Raw genomic sequence first — 19,933 nt, forward strand, 5'->3', positions numbered from 1 at the left:
GCCATTTTTTCAAACCAAATATATGTACTAACTTCTTCAACTTTTCAAGTCTTCTCCATTGACTGCTTTTGTAAAAAATATCATGATGAAAATGCAACAGATTTACACATCTCTTTGTGTACAAACTGTGAATTACACTTTAAAATAGTGGTTAATTGCCATTGGTTATGAATCTGACTCAATTCATTAGCCATTGTCTGTTGCAAACGATTGTCTGTAATTTGTGCAAAATGCTAAGTCAGCATTTTTGAGGGAGTTCTCCTCTAAGCTATACAGCAGGAGGTCGAAAAGTGATGAAGCATTAAAAGGCCAATAAGAGCAATATCAATTATCTATGATCACGAGAAGTTTACTGGCCAATATGTTAAAATAATACAGCAACGAGCCATTTCCTCCAATTTGAAAAAAATCCAGTACTAGGTATATTGAAGTGCTAGTTTCATAAACATAAAGTAAGAACTGTTGTTGGGGGCATGAACAGTGATGCTAACTTGTATTTGTGTTTAGAAGAAATATGGGGGAGAAGTTGATTTACAGGCATGCTTACGTTTTGTGTTTCTTCATTATTGTTTCTTCTTTATTGTTATCATCACCATCATCATCATTTTTCACCCAATTCTATCTTTCCACCTGTGATTTAATTTTATTGCCACCATATTGTTCTTTTCCCCATTGAATGAAAGGGTATGATATATTTTTATCTGAGGGTCAGGTTCCCTTTAGTATACACTCCTTGATGCAGATTTTCAGATGCACATACTGCTTTGGTGGAAGAAACACAAGTCTTCATCCTCTGGTTCGAGTAAAGTCTATCCAAGGCTATGTTTATTTAGACATGGCAATTGCATTGCAGAAGACCCAGAACATTCCGCACGATGCGAAAGTCAGAATAGGGGAATATACTTGGGGGTTACGTGGAGCAGGGAACCTGCCCTCACCCCAAATGCAACCAGGAGCTCATTGCTATGGCCCGAGCCCCCTTGACAGAGTGGACAAGCAATAGTTAGCCCCCAATTCCTTCAACGGAATCTCTTGCAGCAGCAGCATTAGAGGGGCAGGCACTCAACCTACCAAGGGCAGGCACTCAACCACTTCCCCTCAACCAACCAAACCATAAGCCAATGCCTAACCGCCACCGAGCACTCAAGCTCGCCGCCAACCACTCACAACTGCAACCCTTCCTTCAATCCCAAAGCAACCGCATCCAGCCAGGTGTCGTTCCCCATAGAGGAAAGATGCACCCCATCTGCCCAAAAGAGGGCAACAGCCTTGAAGGAAATAGCAGGGTGCAATATCACAGAACCAACTAAAGCAAGGACCTATTTTATTTTATTTTATTGGTTATTTTATTTTATTTTATTTTCCACCGCCTTATTAACATGCTTTCTGGCCTGCTCGATGGTAGTTTGTCTAGGCATTGGTTCCGACTATCTGCACCTGACCGCAGCAGGGCAGCACTGACGACTGGGCCCCACCATATCGTCAGTACATGCAAACATCGTGGGGGAGCAATGAACCAGGATCAGACTCAAGCGCACCCCAAATGCTCCCAGGGACTCTTGCGTGGCCCTGCCCCTCGAAAGGGGTCGACAAAAGCATGGCGAATCCTTGGATTCCTTTAAAGGATTACCTTTGCGCATTGGAGGGGACAGGTGCTCCGACCCCCCTCCAGACCACCTTGAACCAATGCCTTAAATTATTTTGAGTCCAGGGAGAGCTGCCATCAACTCAATCCAAGCCCTCTGGAATGCAAACTTAAGCTGGAGGAAGACGGCAAATCATTCTCGCCCAGCTGTACCACCAGCACTGCGGGAGGACCTGCACAGGTCACACTCGACCGCACCAAAGGAAGGATCTCCTCCCAAAGCATTCCCCATCTGGACATCCAGTATATGTTCACATGGGCAGGAAGACTAAGATGGCGCCCCAGTCCAGACTCGTCAGCACGCTTGCCAGCCCAGTGTACAATGCTGTGACCGACAATCCAAATGTGCACAGCTGCTCCTATGAAAAAAGGAAATAACAGACAGGCATCAGCACAGACATCATTGGTGACACTTCCTGATGTAACCCTTGTCAGCATCAGACTTCCAATGACCCGTATTCACAATCCTGTCTACTGACAGGCCCCCAGTGTGCAGCCTTTGCCGCAGCCCTATTCGGAAGGAATGAGGCGTGTTCAGCGGTAGGCAAGCCGCAGGCCATAATAACTGGTGCACGATGTAAGCACATTGATGCCTGGCTAATGGGAACCCATTTTCATGGACTAGGAGCAGGCCAGCCCCTAGGGGAACGAAAAGCCAAATATTTCTGGTATCCATAACCGGGCAAAGGCCCTCCTCACCTGTGAGGGGAAGCCTGATGGTGGCACTCCTGCCCACTAGGTCTGTTTTAGAGTTCCCAACTCTAATGACCAGCTCCAAAGCAGATAAGGAAAAGTCCTGAAGCAATAAGCCTCCAGACTCTCAGCCCCGTGCTGGCTCCAACACAATTTCCCCAACCCTCAGTGCACCAAAAATGCAATGGAATACTGAAAGGAGTCTCGCCTTGATCTTTAACCAGCAGACAAGTTATAACTTGTTGCAGATACTGCATAGGTAAAAACTGACCGACTTCCTGCCCACTGTCGTATGAGGTTGGAGCCTATTCCAACCTTCCAAGGCCCTGTGCACGACAGACTTTATACAAGGGTCTCTGCAAATTAAAGCTTTACGATAACAGACATTGCAGCGGACTGAATACTGATAGTTTTAACAGCACATCCAATCTGCAGCAGGTGGACCAAATACTGCAGGATCTGCTCAGCGGATGGGGGCAAGTTCCTCTGAATGGCCAAGGGCTGTCAACTAAACCATAAGAAATCCATCCAGGCCTTCTCATAAGAGCTAAAAGCAGAAGGGGAATGGAAACTGCTACTCCCTGTAATTACTAATTGTTGTCAAAGTGCAACAATTGGTCCGGAAAAGTCCGGCAATAGCTGAGAGTCTGGAGCCCAGGATCTGAAGCACTCCATCTGAAAATGGGATAGAGTGTCAGCAATATCATTAGAGGATCCCATAATCAGGTGAGCAGCAAGCACAATATTAAACCTTAAGCAGTGCAGCTCAAAAGCGTGAGCGGAGGGGCGGAGACTCTGCTGGAGCGTGAGGACTGTTCTGCCAAGATGCTCACCACTGCCTGGTTATCAGACCAAAAGCAGATCCGATGGTCACTGAACTCCTCTGTCCAGATGTGAACTGCTACTACAATGGGGAAAACTCAGGCAAAGTTAGGTCACATGACAGCCTCACCACACCAGGCTTGAGGCCATGGCTTTGCACACCAACAGCCCCTGAAATAAAAACCAAAGGCCAAAGATCCAGCAGCATCAGCATGAACCTGAAAATCGCTGTGCAGGTTCAAGGTATCCTGCCATGGTGAACTACTATTGCATCCATTTAGGAACTGCAACCACCGCATGAGATCCGCCTTCCCCCTCACTTGGTAAGCGTACACGAAGGTAAGGGGACCTCCGGCCACAGGCAGCCTGGCCAAGTGGGAACAGAAGGGGTGGCCTGGGGCAACCAATCTGCATGCAAAATTAATTTAACTGACCTAGCAAATGATAGGATTTGACAAAGCAACACTTGCTTCAGAAGAAGTATAACAAGAATAACTTCCTTGAAGGCAAAAAGCTTCCCCACAGGCAAGCAGATGTTTGAGCAACGGTATCCAGCTAACCCCCAAATATTAAGAGGGGGACCCATCCACTGCCTATGAAACACCCAGCTCCTCAGAGGGAATAAAGGATGTCTAGCAAGCCTACACAGAGGCTGGTGTCACATGAACCAGCCAGTAAAATAATCCAAAAAATTGGTACCCCCAGTTAAATGAGTATAGACTCGCACTGTTCAATCCAGAAAGGCGCTAAAGGACTCGAGAGCTGCACAGCCTATTGCGCAACCCATCGGCATCGCCTTATCAATATAAGGAGCCCCATCCAAATTAAAGCCCAACCACTTAAAATCTCGCGGGTGAACCAGCAGCAGCCTAACAGCCGATTCAATATAGCATATTGCCAACAAGGCACCTCTTCCAATTTTGTGGTAAGCTCAACCGCCTGCTCCAAAGACGTGAACTTTGCGGAACAATTCCTTAAGGATAGCGTCATTCACTGAGGTGCCTTAGGGATGCGATAAATAAGGATCAGATGGAATTATATGGGGCTTTCTTAGGGGTCCCACCATACGTCCCAATGCAAGCTGCTACCTGACCTTCTTTCTGGCTACCTCAGGTGGTTCTCTGACTTTTGATTTGCTGTATTCTGAGCCACTGGCTAAAAAGCCAGAGGAATTCTAAACCTTGAGAAAACCCTTTCCACAAGCACAAAGTCGCTGACCCCTCTAGATAACCTTTTAGCCAGGCTTTCGAGGGAGATAATTTTATGGGAATATGGGCCAGAGATGAGGAGCTATTGCTTGCCAGCTCCCAGCCCCCTGCTTGGGCAGGGGGTGTCTTGTGCTACCACCTAAGATGTGTGAATTTACAGGGCTGCCACTGTCCAGAACCCCTAAACAACAAAGCTGCCGCCGGGCCAGCTTCCTGCACACCAGTTTCAGGTTCTACTGCTCAGGGAATTTCCATTTGAAATGTGGAGCTGCGCAAGTGGTCCACACGTCCCCGTCCCTGCGATCCCAGCAAGCTGTGGGGATGATGGCAGCCCTGCGTCTAACATTCCCATCATAGTGAATTGCTACTTATACAATCGTAGAGTTGGGACACCAACAATCTTCTAGTCCACTCCCTGTGAGGAAGTGTAAGTATCATCTCTGCTCTTCTTTGCCCTCCCCTCCTGAATCGCCACCTCTGAAGATGCTTTCTTCCAGAAGAAGGCACCTGGGGCATCAACAAAACATCCTCTGCAGGAGAGGCAAGCTCTGGAGGCATCTGCAAAGGGCCTGCCATAGTCTGCAAAAAACTAAATAATGTGAGGAACCAGTGAAACCAATGCTTCGTGCACCACATGGGGACGCTATTCAGGCAGGAAATTGCTGCCAAAGGCCATCAAATTCTCGAGCAAAGCCCTAGGATCACCTGCTAGGCCAGACATAAAATGTTTCCAATGAGATAACAGACTTGAGGCAGCCAACCGCCTGTCCAGGTACCCCTTCTTGCCCTTTTAGAGGGAAGCATCCCCTCAAGAAACCCAAATTTATTTTGATTTGTTTTGTTATAACAATGGCTAAGTGAGGGATTTGAACCCTGTCTCCCAGGACCTAGTCCTGCACTCTAGCCACTAAGCCACAATGGCTCATCTCTAAAACATTTTCGTAACAATTAAATTACACAGGCTGCAATGCTCAGAGCGGCCATTGTCAGCCTAAAATAATGCAATAAAAACAAGCGCTGCAGTACCTCAGAACGAGAGCAAACTAGGCCTCAAAAATGGCGCTCCCGCCAAAAAGAAGCAGGGAAGGTGGCGATCACAACGGGGCCTGCTCCCATGCCCCAATTAGGCCGTGCCTGCCTCCCTGCAGCCCTGGCAGACACCAGGCCTCCCTGCTTTGCAGGGAAGGCCTGCCAGGCTAACAAGGCCGAAACCAGCCCTTTAAAGAATAGGGCGGGGGGAGCTCACGGCAAGGCCTCACAAGGGCCTGGCAAGGCCGGAGGCACCCCCCGCAGCGGTGCGGACCAGGCGCCGCCGAAAAAGGCCTAAAAAACGGCCGCCCAAGGCCAGGCCGAGGCTGCTGCGCCCTCAGCCAGGCCCACCCTTCACCCGGGACTGGCAGAAAAGGGGCAGCCGGGGCAATGAATTAAAGAAAACAGGCCTTGGAGAGGCCTGTCACCAAATAAGAAGACCCAACGTTAAGGTAAGCTAAAGGGGGGGGGGGAGTAGGGGGGAATTAAAGACCAAGGGGGGGGGTGTGGGAAAGCAGAGTAAAATTAAAAGAAAATATTACACAGAAAAGGAAATTTAATAGGACTAAAATATCAATTAAATATAAGCTAACGCAATTAAAGCAGGCCAAAGACACAAGGTAATTTGTAGAAAAATACAACCGTCTCCTTTCGCTGTGATCAATCCGATGCACTGTCGAAAAGAGGAAGCCCTAGCCTCGTGCAAGGAGTTTTAGCATTTCTGGCTGTCAATCAACAAATGGCAACATTAACTTCTTCCCAACAACAAAGGAAGCCCCAATCGCATCAGTGGCCAAGGAACAATTAGCCCGCCCCCAACTTTGGAGTGTCCTGGTGGCCCCCACCGCAACACGTGCTCTCCATGAAGGAGAACACGCTTTGCTGAAATCAAAACCGCCAACATTCTGTACTTCCTTTGTTCTTTTACCTTCTCTGACACCTTCATGCTAACTTTCTTTTTACATCTAAGAGAAACATGCCCTTAAGATATAATTCATAATTACCTTTGAGTAACTTGTACAAATTTAATTCTTAGGAAGCCATGAAGAACAGTATGATATAATGCTATAATCTGAGGAAACTGTATAAAAGCCTAGTATGTTCTAATCAAAACAGCTTCCTACCATCAAAAACAATTTGCCTTATACTTGCTGGCTATTCAGCTAAAATGTCACTGATCAAATTTTGGACTTATGAATGCTTTGCTACTCAACTGTTAAGATCTAAACCTTGTAACAAAACATGCTTAAGCACTATTTCTTGTCTTAGGCTAATATTTACTTTTGATATTTTTGTCTTATTTATTTATCAAGCAAGCAAAGTGAACCAAGAATTCAAAGATTTCCCTACTCATAACTAACATTGAAGAAGTGGTAATCAGTTACAGGCAATGAGCCTAGGACTCCCTAGATGTATATAGTCTTTCTTATATGTATTACACTTTATATTTGCTTGTTATTTTGGTTTGACTTGGTTTGGCATGTTGTTGTTTTTCGTTTCTTCTCATCATGCTGATTCTATATTCCACATGTCGCTTTGTCACATCAAAGAATCATAGTATTTTAGAGCTGGAAGGGACCACGTGGAACCCCTGCAATGTAGGAATCTTTTGCCCAGCATGAGGCTCAAACCCCTGACCCTGAGATAAAGAGTCTCATGCTCTACCTGACTGAGCTATCCTATTATTTCAGGTAATTTATTACTTACTTTTTTCTCCCTCCTCTCAGTCTTTCCATACTTTCTAATCCAGCTGTATTATATATTTTTTTTGTATCTTCTCTTCGATTTCATTTCTTTCTATTTCTTTCTATACTGCATAATGCTCATATCCATTCAATTATATGGGCCACATTTTAAATGACATTTATTTCTTTATATTGATTGATTTAAAAATGTTCTTTAATAGTAATTTCAGCTGTATCTCTGATTTTGCTGTTCAAAGAGATCCATTGCTATTGGAGTGTGACTTCAGAGGTGGATTTAGGTTAGTACTACTGGATCCACCACAATGGGCACCAAGCTTAGGGGGCAATGGAATGCATCACAACTCGGAATAGTGTATTGGTGACTGGCTGATAGATTTTACAGAAAGTTGGGTTCAATGTGGCTTTCTTCAGCAGCACATTCACAGTTACCACAGTCTGTCCCACTGTCAAACATCTCTTACCATCAGAAAGTTCTTCGTAATGCTTAGTTGCAATCTCCTTTCTTTTAACTTGAAGCCATTGATTTTTGTTCTACCTTCCAGAGTAGGAGAAAACAAGCTTGTTCGATCTTCTGTGTGACAGATCTTTAGATATTGAAGGACGGCTATCATATCTCCTCTCAGTCTCCTCTTATCCAGAGCTTTCAACCATCCTGCATTTTTCAGCAAATGGTTTGGAGAAGCCTTACTGCCTCCAACCTTGGAGGCTGTGTATAGACATGATGAATGGCCATTTTGATCACCTAATTCTCCATGAAGTAGTTTAATCCACTTTTAGAGCCATTCAAGTTACTTCCTATCACTGCCTCCTGTTGCTTGAAACCATGCAGGGTGTGGGCTGGGCTGGGGCCTGCTCTTGTGCTTGAGTCCCAGTTGTGAGTTTCCTTCAGGCATCTGGTAGACCACTGTGGGAACAGGATGCTGGACTAGAAGGGCCATTGGCCTGACCCAGCAGGCTAATTTTATATTATCTTATGAATATGGGCAGTTCTCTGAATTAACTGTTGTGTAAAGAAGTCAAGGACACTTCAAGGAATAAGAAGAATGGTCCTCTTGTGGATTACAAATTGCTTAAGTTACAGCGAGCAAATAGTAGGAATAAACTGAGAGTTCACCAAATAGACAGAAGTAAAAAAAATGGTGTCCCCCAAGGATGAGTATTGGGATCTGTGCTTTTTAACATAAATTATCTAACTCTAGATTAAAGATCTAGAACTTTGGAACATACAACCTTAGGAGGCAGCAATGAACACAAATTTGGATGCCTTTAAAAGAGAATTGGACAATTTTTTGGAGGATAAGACTATCAATGCTAATTAAAATGGCTATGCTCTGCATTAATGGGCAGAGTGAGCAATGATTCTAAATATCAGTTGCTGGAAGCTACAGAAAGGGAGAGTGCACTTCCAATTGAATCCTACTTGCTTGTTTCTTCCAGGCATGTGGTTGGCTACTGTCAGAACAGGATGCTGGATTACATGTGCCGTTGATTACATGTGCCTGCTATCCAGCAGGCTGTTCTTATGTTCTTTGCTCTTCAGCTAATAATTCATCCACCCAAATGACCTCAAAGTTGGGTTATGCTATCATAAAATTGTAATAACAGTCCTTGAAATAGAGTGGAATATTGCCCTAGAATGCAGAGTAATCCAGAAACTCCAGTAAAACATAAATTATGGTCAGTATCCTAAAACTATCCAGCTGTCATAACAATCAGATAGGCTTATCTATTAAATTAGATTAAAAATAAGAATACTTTATTCTATTGTTCAGCCACAAGTAATGTTTTGCACAATGCAATACACTGAGGAGACATTTTTGAAAACTTTGATTATCACAAATTATTAGTTGTCCTCATGCATATTGCCAAATCCCATGTGGATTTTCTCTGATCACAATCACAATAATTAAAAAACTCTGAAAGTAGATATTGAATACTCAGTGCTGGGGTGTTGGGTGGCATAGAGGCAGGGTGACAGCTGTCAGACTGATCTGTGTGCGATTTTCTTCATCAGAAAGGGTCCAGAGCCACTGAACAGGCTGGACGTTTATTTTGGATTGATGCTGGGCATTCTGCATGAATATGTGGCTCAAGATGATGGGGTTGTTTCTTTCGCCTCTGCTTCTCTTGTTTCCGCGACTCCCTCAGACTGACTGTGAGTCACATGCTTTTATGCATACCATGGTTGATTCCCCCCACTTCCCACATCAATATTATCAGTCAGGGGACCTAACGATTGGATTTATTGTTACTCAGTATGGCTACTTATCTGATGAACTATCATTCAGGGTACATCCCACAAACGCGTTTCTGGAAGAACTAAAACTTATGTAAGGAGTATGTTTTCTCTGCGTACTTCAGGCCAGGTCATAACTATTACTCCTTGAAAACAGTGGTTTTAAAATGTCCTTAATGAATTCTGGGTATGTTGTACACATATATCAAGAAGTAAGCCTTCGCACCTGCTTGATCTACTCAACAAACCCCGGCTATCTCCTCCATGTTAACACACAGGGTTTCCCCTTCTCATTTCCCCTTTCCAGTTGCATTTCTGAAGCCACTTCTATCTTCTGTAATGTAGCCTACTTTGCACTGATTCTCACCTTCGTCTTCAAAACCAGGTTTGTGTGTGAAGGGAGGAGAAGCTGCTTTTCTCAGCTAAAGAAGTTTGAGTAAATGGAGGTTAAGTGAGGCTGAGAAAAAAAGTGGTAGTTTTAAAACAAAATGTGGGGAGGGGGGACACCGAGGGATTTTTAATAAATAAATAAATCAAACCAACCACTTTTAGCCAGGAGAAATAGCAGATATGAGTAGAACACAGAAGCTAAGACTGAAAAGCTAACGCAACAGAACTATCCCAAGCTGCCTTTTCACTGCCCTCATATTTTGTTTTAAACTGCCACTCCCCCCCCCATGTTGAACCCTGTTCAGTCTACTGAATCCTCTGCTTTCTTTTAAAATCACCAGATATTTATTCTTTGTTCCCTTCTCATTGCACTCAGACTTCTCTGTCTTTTATTCCTCAGCAGCTTTGTGTGTGAGAGTTAACTAATGTGGACCTCCCATATATTCCATAGTACTCAAACCTATGTCTTTGGCAATTTTCCTCGCAGTTCGTCCCAACCCTGCTTTATTGAAACTTCTACCAGTGTTTGTTTGTTTTTGTTTTTTTAAAGATATTTATTAAAATTTCAAAAATACGAAAAGAAGTTACAATAGTAATAATAAGAAAAAGAAAAAAAGGAAAAAGGAATAAAAAAGAAAGAAGAAAATCCAAAATATAAAAAAGTAAAAACAATTAAAAACAAGTCAATCTTTCCATATCTTGTCTTTCATTCACTTGTTTCCCTGACCTCCTCACACCTCCCCTTTTTTGTATTCCAGTTCAGTAAGTTAATTCAGCAAATCCTTCCCTCTTTGTTTTTATCTTAGACCCTTGTCTTAATATATAATAACTGTATATTCTCATCTGTTAACAGTCCATTTTTACATACTCCTTATAACATTGCTGCTAAAAACCCTTTAGCTGCATTCCAACATAATTCTAACATTTATTAATTTTACAGTATTTCTGTAGATAGTCTTTAAATTTCTTCCAGTCTTCTTCCACCGACTCTTCTCCCTGGTCTCGGATTCTGCCAGTCATTTCCGCCAGTTCCATATAGTCCATCACCTTCATCTGCCATTCTTCCAGGGTGGGTAGATCTTGTGTCTTCCAATACTTTGCAATAAGAATTCTTGCTGCCGTTGTGGCATACATAAAGAAAATTCTATCCTTCTTTGGCACCAATTGGCCGACAATGCCCAGGAGAAAGGCCTCTGGTTTCTTCAGGAAGGTATATTTAAATACCTTTTTCATTTCATTATAGATCATCTCCCAGAAAGCCTTAATCCTTGGGCACGTCCACCAAAGATGAAAGAATGTACCTTCAGTTTCTTTGCATTTCCAACATTTATTATCGGGCAAATGATAAATTTTTGCAAGCTTGACTGGTGTCATGTACCACCTGTATATCATTTTCATAATATTCTCTTTTAAGGCATTACATGCCGTGAACTTCATACCTGTAGTCCATAACTGTTCCCAGTCAGCCATCATAATGTTATGTCAAACATCTTGTGCCCATTTAATCATAACAGATTTCACTGTTTCATCTTGAGTATTCCATTTCAACAGCAAGTCATACATTCTTGACAAATTCTTAACCTTAGGATCTAACAGTTCTGTTTCCAGTTTTGATTTTTCCACCTGGAAGCCAATTTTCTTGTCCAAATTGTATGCCTCCATTATTTGATAATAGTGAAGCCAATCTCGCACTTTATTTTTTAATTTTTCAAAGCTCTGCAATTTCAATTTATCTCCCTCTTGTTCCAAAATTTCCCAATATTTCGGCCATTTGGCCTCCATATTGAGCTTTTTCTGAGCGTTCGCTTCCATCGGTGACAGCCACCTTGGAGTTTTATTTTCAAGTAGATCCTTATATCTTATCCAGACATTAAACAATGCTTTCCTGACAATATGGTTTTTAAATGCTTTATGTGTTTTAACCTTATCATACCACAAATATGCATGCCACCCAAATACATTGTTAAAACCTTCTAAATCCAAAATGTCTGTGTTTTCAAGAAGCAGCCATTCTCTCAGCCAACAGAATGTGGCTGATTCGTAATAAAGTTTAAGGTCTGGCAGGGCAAATCCACCTCTTTCTTTTGCATCCGTTAGTATTTTGAATTTTATTCTGGGCTTTTTGCCCTGCCAGACAAATCTGGAAATATCTCTCTGCCACTTCTTGAAACAGTCCATTTTGTCCAAAATTTGCAGTGTTTGAAACAAAAACAACATTCTTGGCAATACATTCATCTTTATCACAGCGATACGGCCTAGCAGTGAAAGCTTCAAATTTGACCATATTTCTAAGTCTTTTTTCACTTCATTTAAAAAAAAAAGATATTTATTAAGATTTTCAAAATATTACAAAAAAGAAAAAAAGAAAAAGAAAAAGAAAAATACAAAATAAAAATAGTTAAAAACAATTCAGTCTTTCAATCACTTATCTTTCATTTGCTTATTTCCCGGACCTCCTCACGCCTTCCTTTTCTGAATTCCAATTCAGTTTGTTAGTTCAGCAAATCCCTCCCCTCTTTGTTTATCCTAGTCTTCAATCTTAAAGTATTGTAACATTAGATTTTTACCTATTAATAGTCCATTTTTTCATATTCCCTTATAACATTGCAGCTAGAAACCACTTAGTTTCTATCCAACATCATTCTAACATTCATTAATTTTACAATATTTCTGTAAATAGTCTTTAAACTTTTTCCAATCTTTTTCCACCGACTCTTCTCCCTGGTCTCGGATTCTGCCAGTCATTTCTGCCAGTTCCATATAGTCCATCACCTTCATCTGCCATTCTTCCAAGGTGGGTAGATCTTGTGTCTTCCAATACTTTGCAATAAGTATTCTTGCTGCTGTTGTGGCATACATAAAGAAAGTCCTATCCTTCTTTGGCACCAATTGGCCGACTATGCCCAACAGGAAGGCCTCTGGTTTCTTTAGAAAGGTATATTTAAATACCTTTTTCATTTCATTATAGATCATCTCCCAGAAAGCCTTAATCTTTGGGCACGTCCACCAAAGGTGAAAGAATGTACCTTCGTTTTCCTTACATTTCCAACATTTATTATCGGGCAAATGATCGATTTTTGCAAGCTTGACTGGTGTCATGTACCACCTGTATATCATTTTCATAATATTCTCTCTTAGGGCATTACATACCGTAAATTTCATACCTGTAGTCCACAACTGTTCCCAGTCAGCAAACATAATGTTATGTCCAACATCTTGTGCCCATTTAATCATAGCGTCTTTTTTCACTTCAGTCCAACATTTTTCATAGTTATCCTTAAATAAATTCACATTTTTAGCAGTCATGTTAACCCCCAAATATTTCACTTTCTTAACCAGAGTTAATCCTGTCTCCTTCTGAAACCTCTCTCTCTCAATCTCTGCTAAATTTTTCTCTAAAACCTTAGTTTTTAACTTATTCAACTTAAATCCTGCAACCTGACCAAATTCTTGAATCAGTTCTATTACTCTTTTGGTACTAGATTCTGGCTCCTGTAACGTCAATACTAAGTCATCTGCAAATGCTTTCAATTTATACTGTTTAGCTCTGACTTGTATACCCTTAACCAATTGGTCCCTTCTAATCATATTTAAAAGAACCTCCAGGACCGATATAAAAAGCAATGGGGAAATTGGGCAACCTTGTCGTGTCCCTTTCTCTATCTTAAATTCCTCCGTCACCACATTGTTAACAATTAGTTTGGCCTTTTGTTCCGAATATATTGCACTTATACCATTTCCAAAACCTTGACCAACCCCCATCCCCTGTAGTTCTTCTTCATAAAACTCCAGGAAATGTTGTCAAAAGCTTTCTCCGCGTCCACAAATATCAAAACTGCCTTGGTATTAATATTCACTTGTAATTTCTCCAAAATATTAATTATGTTTCTCGTATTATCAGACAAGTGTCTGCCAGGGAGAAAGCCTGCTTGGTCTTTATGTATCTCTTCCACTAATACTTTTTTTAATCTTTTAGCCAAAATATCTGCAAAAATTTTATAATCCACATTAAGCAAAGATATGAGGCGGTAATTCTTAAGCTGTGTCTTCTCAGACTCAATTTTCGGTATAAGTGTGATGTACGCTTCCTTCCACGACTCTGGTGCTTTTTTCCCTTCCAAAATTTCATTACAAACTTCCTTTAGTGGTTGTATTATCCAACTTTTCAGAAATCTATAGTATCTTGAAGTTAAGCCATCTGGTCCTGGAGATTTACCCAATTGCATATTCTGGATGGCACCTTCTACCTCCTGATCAGTTATTTTGTAATTCAACATTAGCTTGTTTTCTTGAGAGATTTTTTGTAGTCCATTTATTTTCAAAAATCGATCTATGTCAATTTCTTTCTGTGGCCCTTGTGTATAAAGTTGTTTGAAATACCTCTGGAAACACTTCCTGATCTCCACTGGGTTCTGTATATTCTTTCCTTCCACTTCCAAATTCGTAACAGTATTGAGTTTTTGTCTTTTTTTATTTGCCAGGCTAACAATTTCCCACATTTATTAGCCGACTCAAAAGTCTTTTGTCTCATCTGTTTAATTTTCCATTCTATTTCCTGATTCATCATTTTCATGTATTGTACTTGATGTAACTTTATTTCTCTCAAAATCTCTTGCGACTTTGGTTTTGCTCTCAATTTCTTCTCACCTTCCTTTATTTTCTCCAAAATTTTGTCTTTCTTCTCATTTTGGGTTCTCTTCTTTATTGCATTCTGTTGTATCAGGAACCCTCTCATGACCGCTTTACTTGCGTCCCAGATTACTCTTTTTTCAACAGTAGTATTCATATTAATCTCAAAATAATCTCTCAAGGTTTTTTGGGCCTTCTTAATCACTTCTTCATCCCTAAACAAGGTGTCATTCATCCTCCATCTGAAAGAGCCAATTGGTGTTAGTTTCATCTCCATCTTTACAGCATTATGGTCAGAGCAGGTCTTAGGGCAAATTTCCAGTTTTCTTGTCTTTGGAGCCAGTCCTCTAGTTACCCAAATTTGGTCAATTCTTGTCCATGTCATTTTGGCTTCAGAAAAGAAAGTTCACTCTCTGCCCAAGGGGTTCTTTGTTCTCCAGATATCAACTAGGTCCAAATTGTCAGTCATCTCAAAGAAGGTTTCGGTAGCCTACCGTCCTTAGTAACTACCTGTCTCTGTGCCTTGTCCATATTTGTGGATACCACTGCATTCATGTCCTCCATCATGATCACATTGTAATCCAAATAGTCCATCAGAATCTCATGCAACTTTTTTAAAAAATCTGATTTCCCCTTATTTGGTGCATAAACTCCTACTATCAAGAATTTCTCTCCTTGTAATTGAATTTCAATTGCCACGAATCTTCCTTGGTCATCTTTAAATATAAATTTCGGTGATAGGCTTTCCTTTGCGTAGATCACTACTCCCCTTTTTTTTAACTTTGTCCGATGAGATAAACTCTTGACCCAGGCTTTTGTTAATCAATACTTTTCTGTGTAGCCTTACCACATGTGTTTCCTGAAAACAAATCAAGTCCAATTGTTCCTTTTTTAATAAATGAAAGACTCTTTTCCTTTTTTGAGGGGAGTTCAAACCATTAGTATTCCAGCTTAATAGTTGCAAAGCCATGATGTAATTACTCTGCTTTTCCTCCAACTGCACCAAGTGTTTGTTCTTGTTCTGTCGGTGGTGCTGTTGTCACTTTCTCTGAGCAGTCCAGTCCGAAGGGTAATGTAGCTATATCTAGTATTCCTCTTTTTAATAGTCCTTTGTCCGATGCTTTTTGTTTTGATCTTCTGTCTGTCGGTTCTCTGTCCGATGCACTTAGCTCTTCTCCAGATTCTTTCTGCAAGTCTTCTCCGTGGTCTTTCAAAAATCTTTCTTTGTCGTCCACTGATTTTATTTTTATCTTTCTTCCTTTAAAGCTAAAAGATAGACCTTGGGGGAATTCCCACCCAAAAATGATTCTGTTGCTTCTCAACAGGGCAACCAAGTCACCGTAGTTGGACCTAAGATCCAAAAGGTATTTCAGAATATCTTTAAAAATCTCCACTCTTGACTGATGTATTTCCAAGGTCTTCTGAAAGTGCAGGCTCAAAATTTTGTCTCTCTCCTCTTTTGTTCGGAGGGTAATCAAGCAGTCTCTCACCCTGCTCTTCTTCCCCCCTCTTCCAAGCCTAAAAGCACTCACTATCTTAAATTCTTCCTTCTCCAAATCTAAATCCCAAAAGTCTGCAAATTCCTGCATAAGAAAGTCAGGCAGACTGTCCTTCTCTAATTCAGGCACAGCCCTGATCCTCAAATTCGTTTGTTTCTCCTTCAATTCAATCATAGAAAGCGTCAACCTGTGATCCTCAAGTTGCCTGTGTATAACTGGTATCTTCTCCTCTACAGCAACTGCTTTTTCCTTGGCTTCTTCAGCGATCTGTCGGGTCGAAGTAGATTCCTGTAACAATTTCTCTATTGTTTCTGTATTAGTGTTCACCTTTTGTCCCAGATTGTTAATGCTTAGGGTGTTTTGGTCAATTTTAGTTGATGCTTCAGCCACTTGTTTACTTAATTTTTCCAGCAATTCATTTATTTTGCCTAGTGCAAGTGCTAAAACATCCTCAGATTCCATAGCCTTTGACTTAGATTGTATAGTTGCAGCCGCTGATGGTGCAGAAGGGCCAGATGTTGATGCTCTTCGCTGCAGCCAGGATTTCCCAGATCTCGTTGTTTTGTCTTGGAACAAATCTACTTTTTCTTTGCCATCTGCCATAACACTTTAGCTGGAACCCAAGGTCAATCCCACGGCTATAATTTGTTTTGAAGTGGAAAATTCCCCTGGCTCAATTGTTGTAACAATTTCGAAGATTTCCTCTAGGGGGACACTGTAACAGTCAAAACTTGTTGCTTTTTTAAAAAATAACTCTTTTTAAGCCCCCATTTCACCAAATAGGCAACAATTTCAATTTCAGTTACTTCTCAGTCACTTTAAAATCAGGAGGAGACAACGAGAAACAATGTATCTCCTTTGCAGAGCTAGCTGTCAAAAAGTACTCTGTCACAGACAGCGTGTTTCACAATACGGCAGTCTTATTGTCCATTGGCAGCCCGTTCCCAGGTTTTAAGCAGTGGATTCTTACTTCCTTCCCTCTCTTTTGCAGGAAAATATAGTTCAAAACCTTTCCCCCCTCCTCTCCTGCAACCAAGGGGGGAAATCACTTATTTTGACGTTTGGATTGTAGTCCTTCCCGATCGGCTTTCCAGGTTTTTAGCTTACAGCTTCTTTGCTTTAGTCTATTTACAAGAAACGGAAGGCGGACTTCCTGTTTATGCCTTCCCGCTTCGGTGCCAAATTAAGCCCTTTTTTCCTTCCCTTTTTTCCCTCTCCAATTTGTCCTACTCACGGGTAGTTGCTTTTTGTAGTCGAATTGACATAGGAAGAAGACAGCGCTCTCTGGTAACGGCTGTGTGGCTTCGTTCCGCGGAAGAAGCAGCTGACTCACAGCACCGCGCCACTCACCCCGCTTCGCTCTGGAGCCCGTAATTGGGTCCCTTTGCGAATTGGGAGGGCGCGAAAGGTGCCCGCCGAGTCCCACGTTCACAGGCTTCACCCGCCTGTGATTTTTAAAGGGTCCCCCCTTCGCCGTAGCGGTACAGACCCGATTCCCACAGAGCCGGTCCCTCCAAGTCAGAGGGAGTCCGCCATTACCGATGGCGCCACCCCAGAAGTCGAAACTTCTACCAGTGTTTGAACCACCGCTTTCCCCCTTGCAGTGTTGCTCCCTTCTTGCTGCCTTGCCAGGGCCACTGCTGTTGTGCAACCTGCCTTCAGCTTTGTTTCCCTACCCCACTCTGGTTTCATGAGAAGCCAGGATTCCTATGTGGCATTTCAAATCTTCCATAGGGGCTGAACAATGGCATATGTGTGTGTGCGTATGTGTGTTTGGGGGCAGTTGAGTTTAATCCTTAGAAAATGTATAAGAGCATTGTAGTTTCTAATCAAAACTGACTGAGAATAAAATATTGTGTACCTTCTCGCGTGCATATTGGCATATTCTTCAGTTTATACACAACTAATATGATTTTGGATTTATTAATGCTTTCCCTTTGAAATCTTAAGATCTATGGTTCAGAGCAATAAATGTTTAAGCACTACTATTGTGCATCTTAAGTTATGATATTTATTTATTTACTATTCCTCCAATACTGCAAAGTTATATAAAGTGTGTGTGTGTGTGTGTGTGTATCAATCAATCAATCTTTATTATGGTCCAGAGACTCAACAAATCATTACAAATCTATATATATATATCTGTGTGTGTGTGTGTGTTGTGCACAAGATCTCATTTAAAACCAGTGCAACATAACAAATACAACTGAAGTATAATACATAAAAGAAACAAAAATGCATAATGTGTTACCTGACAAGAAGGTTATTAAAACATTGGGGGGGGGGGAGTTGTTAGAAAAATAATATGCATATTAATAAACATTTATTAATGTTATGTACTGAGTTGAATAGGATCCAAAATGCAGCAGTCTGAATGGTCCTAGAACAATAGGATTCAGAATGCAGCATTCTGATTAGTCCTAGAACAATGCAGCAGTATGATTGGTCCGCAGGAGCCACCCAATCCAGCTCCAGGTGGAAGTGAATCCACAACCTGATTGGCCTACAGTAGAATCCCGAAATTAGCCAATCACGTGCAGCCCATTGTGTAAACAATGTATATAAAGCAGATATTGTGGGGGAACTTCCATTCCACCTCACCACTATGAGCTGAACAAAGAGCATGAAATCCACTCTCAACTCCGAGTATATTTCAATTAATAAAAAGGGGAAATGGAGCCATAGATATTATACCAGTGATCAATCTTTATTAATTGCAAAGTTTTCCAACATCATTAAATCCTAACTTACAAAGCGGGCAAGATTCTTTCCTAATATTCCTTCCAATTAGATGTAATCTAAAAAATTGATGGTTGATGAAGAGCTATATATCTGCCTTAATTAACTCTTTCTTCAGTTCAAGGACAAAGAGCTACCAGCGTATCTTGTCCTTGGCATTTGCTGTCAAGGAGATAAACGAGAACCCTGAACTTCTACCAAATGTCAGCCTCGGCTTCCACATTTATGACAGTTATACAAATGCAAGGATGACTCATCAGAACACGCTGAAACTTCTTTCCAGTCATAAAACTGTAGTCCCCAACTTCAAATGCAATAAGCAGAAGAATCTGATGGCCGTCATTGGAGGACTCGACTCTGAAATCTCCCTTTACATGGCTACTCTTTTAGGCATCTACAAGATTCCACAGGTAAAATATTTGGATTGGCTGTGCAGCTTTCCCACATGGAAACCCAGCCAGATGGGTGGGATATAATTAATAACTACTACTACTACTACTATTATTATTATTATTGGATAATATTTACCTTTCTACTGTTGGCCTTTTCAGTTTCTCTTTTGTTCTTTTTGGAAAGAAAGTGTCAGCAAACAATGAATGTGTGGTTAACACAACTGTGTAATTGGCCCCCTATTCATGCAAGAGGAAAAGCGAACAATTAATCCCATTCTTTATGGGAAGGCACAAGTGGTAACCCTCCCTCCCTCCCCAAAACAACTACAAATGGAATTGCCACCACTCAAGGGTATGTTTTGCAGCTGGGCCAGAGCATCTCCCACTGGCAATTGTGACACCTCATTTCAGTGTCTCTGGCATAGAATGGGTAGTCGAAGATAGAATAAGAAACCTAGCAACTGACTAAATGATCTAATTAATGAAGTCTCCCTTCTTCATTTAAATAAAATATACAATAAAATACTAGCAACCAAAGAAATGGGATCCTCATGACAGAGGGTCCTGGTTGCGCGCGGGACCCAAGAGCTCACCTGATAGGGTTAAAATAGGGGGGGAGTAAGAGGTCCTGGCCATCCCCCTGGGATCACACCAGGTGATTTTAGCTGACAGCCAGTGAGTGGCGTGATCCCAGGGGCTTTAAAAATGGCAGTGTGACGCAAGGAAGGGCACTTACTTCGCATTGTTGAACACCTGCCCACCCTCCCTAGTTTAGGTAGAGTCGCTTGGCCTTGCTTTGGTTTGGGTTGCCTGTTTTGGAACAGGGGCTGGGTAGGAATTTTTCCCTTTGGCAGATTGGCTTTAGCCATTTGGTTTTCGCCTACCCCTTGGCAAATCGTCACAACTTGTAAGGTGGCGGTTAGACATTGGCTCAGTTGGATTGTG

At 41.7% G+C, this 19,933-nt stretch overlaps 2 protein-coding genes across 2 annotated transcripts in view; both read left to right on the top strand.

Annotated features, from left to right (window-relative positions):
* The window catches only part of LOC308461293 (uncharacterized protein), a 392,813-nt gene that overhangs the window by 220,953 nt on the left and 151,927 nt on the right, over positions 1–19,933 (top strand). The gene's annotated exons all lie outside the window — the stretch shown is intronic.
* Positions 975–19,933, top strand: part of LOC308461869 (uncharacterized protein) — a gene marked incomplete at its 3' end in the record, with an annotated part of 48,956 nt that continues 29,997 nt past the window's right edge. The window contains exons 1-3 of the mRNA XM_080979034.1: positions 975–5,849; positions 6,948–7,088; positions 18,715–19,006. Coding sequence (XP_080835160.1) covers positions 7,054–7,088; positions 18,715–19,006 — 327 coding nt within the window. The 5' untranslated portion in view covers positions 975–5,849; positions 6,948–7,053. The remainder of the gene's footprint in view (positions 5,850–6,947; positions 7,089–18,714; positions 19,007–19,933) is intronic.

The sequence above is a fragment of the Podarcis pityusensis genome (genome assembly GCF_964106645.2).
Source record: "Podarcis pityusensis genome assembly, chromosome: 13".
Classification (NCBI taxonomy): domain Eukaryota; kingdom Metazoa; phylum Chordata; class Lepidosauria; order Squamata; family Lacertidae; genus Podarcis; species Podarcis pityusensis.